Source organism: Amphiura filiformis, chromosome 5 (genome assembly GCF_039555335.1).
Source record: "Amphiura filiformis chromosome 5, Afil_fr2py, whole genome shotgun sequence".
In the NCBI taxonomy this organism is placed as follows: domain Eukaryota; kingdom Metazoa; phylum Echinodermata; class Ophiuroidea; order Amphilepidida; family Amphiuridae; genus Amphiura; species Amphiura filiformis.
Window position 1 is genome coordinate 30,488,531 of NC_092632.1, and position 11,026 is coordinate 30,499,556.

The 11,026-nt window shown below is 34.9% G+C and overlaps 1 protein-coding gene across 2 annotated transcripts in view; it reads left to right on the forward strand.

Annotated features, from left to right (window-relative positions):
* LOC140152952 (aquaporin-10-like) overlaps window positions 1–10,070 on the forward strand; it is a 37,742-nt gene extending 27,672 nt beyond the window's left edge. For both annotated transcript variants that reach the window (XM_072175502.1, XM_072175503.1), the window contains exons 4-7: window positions 3,508–3,645; window positions 4,890–5,008; window positions 6,909–7,126; window positions 7,753–10,070. In XM_072175502.1, coding sequence (XP_072031603.1) covers window positions 3,508–3,645; window positions 4,890–5,008; window positions 6,909–7,126; window positions 7,753–7,930 — 653 coding nt within the window. In that variant the 3' untranslated portion in view covers window positions 7,931–10,070. The remainder of the gene's footprint in view (window positions 1–3,507; window positions 3,646–4,889; window positions 5,009–6,908; window positions 7,127–7,752) is intronic.
* The last annotated feature ends 956 nt before the right edge of the window (window positions 10,071–11,026 follow it).

Sequence of the window (11,026 nt, forward strand, 5' to 3'; positions counted from 1 at the left end):
ATCATTTAGTGCACCAAATGTAGGTAGTCCTTCCAGAAGGACTCCACCGCATAGCACGACAAATCACGCTATCAGATGGCCGACGGTGTGGATATATAGTCCGTCGGCCGGCGTGGATATTGTCCGTTTAGAAGAACTCAATGTAGGGTAAGGACAAGGACGTCTATAGCACTGAATGAGGATTAACAAAAGTCAACAAGTAGGCCTAATTGTTGGTGACATAATCCCCCATTATTTCAAATACTTTTGTTCTTTGTAAAATGGGTATAATAAAACGTCCAAAAATATACAAACTCAAATTTAGATATTTTATTAATATAGAAATGTTTGGGCCTCTACAGACTTTTTAGTGGATGTAATATTCAATGTAACGTATCTTCGTTATTTAATATATTGCCATTCTATTTCCAGTATAATAAAGTGTTTAACCTCTGACGAATGTTTGAGAACGTAATATCGATATATTTCCACCAGATATTCGACATAACATATGATTATTACATTATACCTATCAAATTTGGGCATATGGTTCCCAAATATCATTATTTTAATTGTTACTAAAAACAATAAAATACAAGTACAATATTGTACCACTCTTTTCTCATTAATATAGTTGTATGCAAATTTGCCTCATTATAGGCTTGATCACATTTTGTATTGGTTTTGCTGATACTAACGATTGCAAAAACAAATTTACTTAAGGGCTGGGGTATGAACGTTTGGACAGTATTTATTTTGGGACATTAGAGCACATCAGACATATCGAATTGCATTCTGAATACGAAGAATGTCATTCTGATATCAAATAATTTTGATTTTTGAAATTCGCAATTCAATACACATTTTATGGCAAATCATTAAAATTGATATTTTTGATATTTAACAGTACTTGAAGTAAACTTTATAAATCTGATGATTTATACTTAAAGTGTATGTAGGTGGGATGAAAAGCCGACGATCAATTGAAAATTTTGACCTTTCGTATTGAAGATATGGATTTTTTCCCAAAACACCAAAAAAAAAATTAGGTCTTTTTGGGAAAAAAATCCATATCTTCAATATGAAAGGTCAAAATTTTCAATTGACCGTCGGCATTTCCTCCCTGCTACATACACTTTAAGAATATATCATTAGATTTATATAATTTACTTCGAGAACTGTTATATATCAAAAATTTGAAAAATATCAAATTTTATAATTTGTCATAAAATTTGTATTATATTGTGATTTAAAAAAATGAAAATTATTTGATATCAGAAAGACATGCTTCGTATTCAGAATGCAATTCGATAGGTCTGAGGTGCTCTCATGTCCCACAAAAAATACTGTCGAAACGCAATAAACGCTCATTTTGGATCCCTTAATTAATTGATAAAATATTTTCATCTTGTCTATGAGAAACTATATATAAAATGGTAATGATAATGAGATTTGACAAAAGAAGGGTATATTGTTTTGTATCTTATTGTTTTCATTACACATCGTTAAATTTTGAAATAAATTTGAACATTTTCCGTTTATGCCCTTATTTCCAAAAATTGACCAAATATTAAAATTTTGCTTTCATTGCCAGTTAAGACTAAAGATTAGGATTTACCTATGCCTATGTTTCATTTGGCAAAACAGGATAATATTTTTTAATCCAAGAAAATTGGTTCTGTATTTTTCAGGAATTGACTAAAACTAACAATATAGGGTAAATTGGGGTAAATGGAACGGTGGGGTAAATGGATCGCTGAGAATACAATTTCCTCAATCAAGAACAAAATTGGGCAACATCAGTGTTCCATTTACTCCAACGCAATACGTTTCGTTTTTGTTCCATATACCCCAAATTTGGGTTTACTCGGTATTGGAGTGGAAGAAAATCTCAAAGGTTGTCACTGACCATGAAGTGGTGCTACGGTTCAGTGAACAATACTAATTTAAGGGTATGATTCCTAAATATTTAAATATTGTTCTGAGAGTTGTCATACAATATTGGCAATATATGTTTGTTATCTACAATAACATAAATGTTTTAAACAAAAATATAGTAGATTTTAATGATGAAATTATGCAAATTAATATACTAATTAATTCGTTTGGTGTTCTATTTACCCCACAACAGATCCACTTGAGGTAAATGGAACATGGTTGACTGACTTTATATATATATATATCATGTTAATATTTTTTTGCTGATAGGTTTAAATAATATGAAATTATATATACTACAAATGACTAAATCATGGTAGATTAGGCCCCTTATTGATGTTTTTTAAATCTAAAAATAATTTTTTTCTGTTATGTACCAAGAGAAAGTGTATTTTACGTGCTATATTACCATGTTTATAAAAAAACATGAAAACAAAATTTTTGTTGTTATTCATTTGTTTAGTCACGAAATGTATGTTAAATAAAATATTCTCATGTCTTTTCAATGTAAATATAGCTCTTTGCAAGTAATGCCCCTTGATCCAATTACCCACCCTGCTGTTCCATATACCCCAATTTGTTGGGGTAACTGGAACACCCTGACCATGTATGTAATGTATTTGGACCGAGTACAAGAAACAAAGCATAAAATAGGAGTAAATCTGTTAAAACAAGTTGTAAAAACATATTATTGAAACAAACAAAAATCATATATGGATACCTTCCCGACCACAGAAAGTGATTTATTGCTTAAGCGTTCCATTTATCCCAATTTACCCTATGAATAGTATCTCATTTTGTTTAAAGCCAGGTCTACCCAAATCTAGCCTTTCACTTATTGACATTGTTTTTACAACATATTTTCCTTTAGAGCACTGCTTAATGAACCACATAATTATTTTTGTCGTGTCTCTACTATACCATGATACTGGTCCACCTTCTGTTGTGAAATTATCGTATTGAATGTTTGTTCATAAGTGTGCATTCATTTCCAAGTTCATGTACATGTCAAACCTGAGCTATACACCTTGTGTATCTGCAAAATCCATACTACACAAATTCAGCGATCGCAAAATAATCTTAGAATAAGTTAGGCCTACCCCTGGCTCGAAATACCGGTACAAAATTGACCAAAAGTTGTAATGTGCATGTTCCTTTGGCCCGGTTTTAGGCCACAATTGTCATAATTTTGACCGTTTTAGCGTTAAACTTACTGCGCTTACTGCGCATCGAGCGTATTTGTAACATGGTAAAGTCATTTTGGTAGCGAATCACGGGGATGATTTGGAAATTTGCCTACCCCGGCTCGGTGGCCCCGGTACGCCCGGCCCTAAAACGTATATTTTTGGTAGGCCTAAATATAAGAGCATTTGGTTCCTGTATTGACTACCGGGTGCTAACTACATGATGACTGAAAATGGTAGAACATGAAGCTAAATAAATGTGTCTTATGACTATTTACTTTTAGGTGTGGGCTTTTCGTTGAAGGGTGATACATTTTTGTGGGTTTTGAAGAAAGATAGAATTTGCAAACGTATTGCATCAAGCAACTTATTCCTTTTTCGATTTTATAACACTTTTTCCCAACAGGTGGACACCTCAATCCTGCCGTATCATTGGGTTTTACTCTTCTGGGCAAACTCAGATGGGCATGGTTACCATGTTACATGATGGCCCAGTTTTTTGGTGCTTTCTGTGCTTCGATCGTTTTATATGGCGTATATATAGGTATGTATATCAATGAGTATTGTGTTAAGTGAAGTTGGAACACAACGGGTTTTTTTAATGCATGTGATTAAATTTCAACAAAAGGACCAAAATTTAACGTCCCTGCAATTTCTTTATGTTGATATTTTATTTGATCTATTATCAAAATTATGAGCAAAGAAAGATATACAATATTATTGAGTGTGCCAAGTTCAATTGTCATCATAAAATGCTAATGCAGCATATCTGACAAGTGGCTAATGCGTGGGCTATGATCATGATGATCAATTCTTTGAGTGAGTGCACAAGATATGTTAGGATTGCAATCACTGGCCCGTACATTTAACTACTGCGTGCTTTATTCAAAAGTGTCAAAAGTTTGACGGCATTTTGTATCATGAATATTCAGTCGGGAGTGCGATCTAGACCTATTTTGTTATTAGCATTGGATGAATATAGCATTAGCATTGAATGGTTATAGGAACAATCATGTCAACCAGAAACCACACAAGCGTCTCAAAAGTACAATAAGGTCTCAAAAAGAGAGAAAGGTCTCAGAAAGAGAGAAAGGTCTCAAAAAGAGAGATAGGTCTCAAATAAAGAGAAAGGTCTCAAATAAAGAGAAAGGTCTCAAAAACAGAATGGTATCAAAAACAGAGAAAGGTCTCAAAAAGAGAGAAAGGTCTCAAAAACAGAGAAAGGTCTCAAATACAGAGAATGGTCTCAAAAACATAAAAAGGTCTCAAAACAGAGAAAGGTCTCAAAAACAGAGAAAGGTCTCGGTTGTAATACCTGATTTGAGACCTATACGTGTGTTTGAGACATGAACGTGTTTTTGAGACCCTTTTGGCCCTCACGGCCGCCTATAGTTGTTTGATGACCCGATCCCAACCATGTGACAGATTCACTCTAACGCCCGCTCCTATTGAGGGACGGTTGTTCGACTCGTACCCACACACTGCTGCTTTGACTCCCCATTCAAACCGTATTGTGTGCTGAGACTTGTGGATCAACGTCTAGGCATTGTGCCTGTGCGTACCCGGTGTGCGTACTGGCGCACAATAAATTACTGCGTTTGTTTTTTGTAGTGTTTTTTATATAAAAGGTTTTAAAAACGTTTTGATAACCTTTAGGCTATATAACCCGACATTTAAAGCTATTAAAACGTACGAGGCCCGCAAGATGAGTAGACCTACATAGGTGCGACTATCTACATGAGTTTGATAATTGACATAAATGTATTATTTTCTCCCCGCGTATGATAGATGGCATCAACAATATTGATGGTGGTACGAGACAAGTAACTGGTCCAAATGCAACAGCCGGGATATTTGGAACCTATCCACAAGAATTCTTATCTCTTGGGGAAGGTGTATTTGACCAAGTAAGAAATGAATTCGTCATTTTAACCTCTGGATGATTTAAGGAAGCCCCATCATGCACTGCAAAAGTGTTATCACTAGAGTTTCAACTGCCACTTTACTTTTCAAATCCCATTGAACTCTGTGCAAAAGATGATGTTTTAGAATTGTGTGTGTGTCATTGTTACTTTGTCGATTTCAGAACAAAAGTGATGCGTGTTTAAAGGACAATTCACACCTTCTGTATAGGTAACATAAAATGTGAAATCGACCAGCAAATTAACTGTGTTTTTATTGTAGCAGTACAAATTCAAATTCTATGCAGTATCAGCAGAGCAGTAGTGGTGTCATACAGCTAGCTCTGCTCACTGCACAGTTAACCCAGTGGGGTGTTGGGTAGTGCTTAAATCATCCTCTGATCAAAAGGTGGTAGCATACAAGTAACATTTCGTTAGTTTCATGAACATCATGCTATGATGCAGAATCCCGTGGTTACCATATTTTGAGGAGAGCATTCCTCCAGGTAACAAAAGCTTACCTTATATTAAGATTTCACACGTTTTATGACAATCTATAGGCATGATTTTTCAGTTAATTGGGACATTGAATTTGTGAAATACGCCCAATTGCATGTATCACAATGTCTCATGGCCATGTCCGCAGACCGACATCGATGTCTTTTGTCAATTGACCGAATCTTCAGTTTTTATACACACAAATTATGTATAGTCATGGGTGTCTGATGATATCAAAATTTAAACTTTTAGGGGAATGAGGCTGTGGATCACAAAATGTCCCTTTAAGGGATGGGGTATGAACGTTTGGACAGTATTTATTGTGGGACATTAGAGCACATGCGACATATCGAATTGCATTCTGAATACGAAGAATGTCCTTCTGATATCAAATAATTTTGATTTTTTAAAATTCGCAATGTAATACACATTTTATGGCAAATGATTAAAAATTGATATTTTTGATATTTAACAGTACTCGAAGTAAACTTTATAAATCTGATGATTTATACTTCAAGTGTATGTAGATGGAATGAAAAGCCGACAATCAATTGAAAATTTTGACCTTTCGTATTGAAGATATGGATTTTTTCCCCAAAACACACAAAAAAATTAGGTCTTTTTGGGAAAAAAAATCCATATTTTCAATATGAAAGGTCAACATTTTCAATTGATCGTCGGCTTTTCCTCCCAGCTCCATACACTTTAAGAATATATCATTAGATTTATAAAATTTACTTCGAGGACTGTTAGGCCTATATATCAAAAATGTGAAAAATATCAAATTTTAATAATTTGTCATAAAGTTTGTATTATATCGTGAATTTCAAAAAATGAAAATTATTTGATATCAGAAAGACATTCTTCGTATTCAGAATGCTATTCGATATGTCTGATGTGCTCTCATGTCCCACAAAAAATACTGTCGAAACGCTCAAAACGCTCATTCCAGATCCCTTAATGCGACAAAAAAATCAACCTGTTTCTGTTAGGGGTGGTGCAATAATTATGTGTACCCGGGGGGTGAATTCTCAAAATGGTCTGCCAAAATCGCTTGCCCCCCTTTGGCCGTGCCAAAAATCTTTGCCCCCCCCTATAATTCACCCCCGGGGTACACATAATTATTGCACCACCCCTTAGAGACTAAATGACCCTAATCAAATCACGGGATGCTTGAAAACCTGAAAATATTTGAACAATTTTGGCAAATATATTTTGACAATTTTTCCAAAAATTTCACTCAATCTACTTTGGCCAACTTGAAAAATTACTGTTTTTACTTGCAGATAACAAAAGTCCACAAAAAGCAACATTGGGCTCAGTCAGGCCTGTAGAAGTAGAATAGATGTTTTTAGTCCCCCAAGCCTAATAATTTATTTTGCTTGCATATAATAATTGTGTTGCACAGATCGTAGGCACAGCGTTACTAATGGGCACTATTGCAGCAGTCACCGATGAACGTAATCACAAACCAGTAAAAGGGATGGAACCATATATTATTGGTATGATATTGTTTGGAGTTGGTTTAGCCTTTGGATTTAATTGTGGTTATTCATTGAATCCAGCTAAAGATCTTGGACCACGACTGTTCGCTTACATCGCACAATATGGGCCAAAAGTTTGGGCGTAAGTATTCCAACTGATTTTACGATAATTATGTTCCTTTTTTCATAATTATTTGAGATTTCCAAGGTCAACGTTTATACAGGGATCAAAATTTAAAACTTCAAAATTGTCGGAAGTATTAAAAAGAGATAAAAAAAAACTAGTTCGCATCTGAAATTCTGACAACTAGACAGAAAATGCCGTACTGCGCAGGTTGGCAACCAATCACGTCGCGCTAATGGCCTGACGTCAGACGCGAATTAGTCTTTTTTATCTGTCTTTAATTATATCTAGGCTTATAAACACATCAAGATAAAGTTAGTGAAGGCCCACACTTTATAGGGTGGATATAACGCGAGGAAAATTTTACTCGCTGCAGTGTGATACCAAATTTGTGTAAATGTAAAAACAAATCCAAATGATCCAAATGCAATCGATCGGTAAGAGACCATGCTGACCGCGGTCTTTTTAATCTGGAGAACATTTTGCATGGTCGACACCCATAAAGCCATTTTGCGTTCCTAAGAAATGGATATAGTTCGGATCGCTTTCAACTTTCATGTGATTTTTACTTTGGTTTGTAAACATTTAAAGCAATGAGAATACAATTTCAAATGTCGGTATTTCATTTTGTTACATTCAAACAGACCCTATGGTAAGCAGTGGTGGTGGGTGCCGATCGTGGGGCCACTTATCGGTGGTCCAGTTGGAGCATGGACATACTACTTAATTATAGGACTACATCATCCACCTGTGTATAAAGCGGAAGGTGAAGAAATCAATAATGGTACAACCGCTGGCAACGGAGACGCAGAAGGAAAATAGGGACAGGTCCATTATAGTCCGAAGGGTTGTTAGTCCAAAAAGCCAATATTACTTATATAACACTAATTCTAAACTTCACCATAACCCTAACCTAAGCCCTAATCCTAACTCTAACCTTAACATAATCCTGACTCTCCTTACCCTAGCCTAACCCCATTTCTAACCAACACTAATTCTACTAATAATGCTAACCCTATACCTTTATAATCCTAACCTATAACATACCCGAAAACCTAACTTTAACCCTTTTCAGACTAATAACCCTTGGACTATAAAGGGCTGCATGTTCCCTTGGAACACTCACTTAAAATAAAATGGTCCTATGAAAGGTTCTTTGAACTTAAAAGAATTTTGTGTTCTTTTAGATTCTTTAAAAGCACCCTTTTATATAGATTAACACAGAATCTTCTCAGAATAGTTGTTTTTTAGTTTCAACTCCAATTTTATTTATTAATAATCAAACTAATTATAAGCAATAGAATGAAAACATTATTTGACCTACAAGTGGACGAACCATCAGGGCCGGATGGATTTACCATAGGGCCAGATGAGCCCGGGCCCAGGGCTCCCAAATTTTGGGGGCCCCCAAAATTGCCCTGTGCAGTGTGCATCTTCCATTTTAGCCGAAAATTCAGCTTCAATTTGGGCTAAAATAGTCTAAAATAGAAATGTTTAAATATCATCTAAAAACTTTGCCACTCGAGTGCACATGCCTTATTCACGGTGCGTTTGGGGCCTCCAAATTTTGGCCTGGCCCAGGGCCCCAAAAAAGGTAAATCCGGCCCTGCGAACCATTATACAGAGCAAGGCTCGACACGAATGGTCACCAAACATTATTAAATGATTTCATTAATATAAATAGTAAATTTGGTCACAAGGTTCTAACTATTCTGTAAAGGTTCTGTGATGATGAAAATGGTTCTACAAAGAACCAAAAATTATTTTTTATAGCTTATACTTGTTTGGTTCTTTATACAATCATTTAAGAGGACAAATCAGACCTATAGGTTCCATTTTATGGATGACAAGTAAGACCTATAGGTTCCTTTATTTCAAAGAGTGTATGTGATGTTTGAAGCCTGATCTGATCCAACGAAAACGGTCATTTTAAAATATTATTGAGTTGTTATCATCATCAACTTGTCCTGTTGCCCAGTAACATGGTATACCAAGCGTGTTGTTACCATGACTGAAATCTTTACAGCTCCTTAATATTATGCTGCCTTGGTTATAAAGTTCGGTTTTACAATGCTATTTTTCTTGTGTATTTTATTGCCCCCCTCTATATTTTTCACTGTATCGCGCTTTTGAAATTTCGGCATTTGACCCAGTTGGATCAGATTGTGTCACCAGGAAAGTTGACACATATTTAATAAAGTTTTCTTGGCTTCAAGGATCAACTAATTCTAAGTCCTCGGCTCAGTTCAAAGTATATTTTTGATATGATAGAAACTTATAATGATACAATACTAATTTCAGTAAATACATTTAGATAATGCATGGATAAAGACGGGATAAACACTTTTGCTTTCTTTTTCACTCGAGTAAATAACATTATAAAAAAATCCAGAACTTAGTTACTCGATGACTTTACTATAATTCGAGTGATTTGCTCGAACCATGATAGCTTTCCGCAGCTTCCTGTACAGGACAGAAATAGTTACATTTTTGGAAAATCGGATCTTTGTTCTTTTTTTTTTGGAACAACTCGCCATGTTGCTGTATTTCTTAGTGGAATTTACTTACCTTAAATGGTAGCATTTCATAGAGGAAGGGATATACATTCATAGGAAGTGGTTAAATTTGTATTCCGAATAAAAACAAATTTACCATTAGCTATATAGAAGCTGTATCAAAATGATTGATAGCCATCAGGTTTGTTGTCTAATGAAACGCCTGCTTCTTCCAAATTCAACATAGATTCTACACTGCAATTGATAGTTTTATGACTTTTTTACATAAATCTACAAAATAAAGATGGATGTTATGCTGCATTTTGACCCGGCATTTTGACGTGGCAGTCTCGGCCATGCTCACTGGATATTGATGGGTACCATCCAATCATTTTGATACACACTGTATATATAGTACCAAATTATTTTTGGTTATTATTTCTGCATCTTTGTGAATATCTTCTTTTTGATATCTTTGATATCGTGCCACATGCCAATTTGTAAAAAACCCCAGAAACCATTCAAAATTACTTTTACTATTCATTTAATTTCATCCTTATTTAGTATTATTTTTCACTCTGCTAGATTTGTACGATATGAAATATCCATCTATCTTGCCACAATGGCGTAGCCAGAGGGATCGGGGGTGAGGAGGTGGTGCAAACTGCACCACAGAAATATTCTGATGATTGGTCTTAGAGAAACTTCAAAGAATTCTGCCCTCATATGCCTTTGTATATATATGTTACACTGGCCTATGGCTTTATTGAATGGAGCATAGACTCTGAAGAATGGACATATCGTAAAACCCCGTCTACAAGCATATAGCGTTTTTGATGAAAGCTCAATTAATATGAAACAAGCGTGAATATATCCAAAACCATAGATTAGTCTTACAATAATACTTGTTTGTATGTTTGGATCTGTAATTTATTTGCTCAAACTCCATAATGGCGCATGGATAAATTTCGCTTTCATAAGAAGCAATATGCCTATAGGCGAAGTTTTACGGTATGTCAATTGATACATATTTGACATCCCAATGTCTGGTTGTTCCTTTAATAGCTAGTATGCATCTTGTTCAATTGACGTCGTAAATGCGTCAGTATTGCTCTCTTCTGAAACCAAATCAAACAGTCAAACAAAGCTATATTATTAACAGTGTGAAATATTAATAATATTTTAATGCTAACATTTGCTATAAGCACTTATCGATGTCACATTGCCTTGAGCATATCTGTCTATACACTGCCAAACAGGTATCAATATATTTTAACACGATTTGAGCAACACCTTTTTAAAACTTAAACACCTGTATTCGCACGTAATTTCGTTAACATTTGTTCAACATTTAACACATTTGTTAACAGTTTTAACACTAATTTAAACATAAATGTAAAATGTTAACACTAGTCGTGTTACA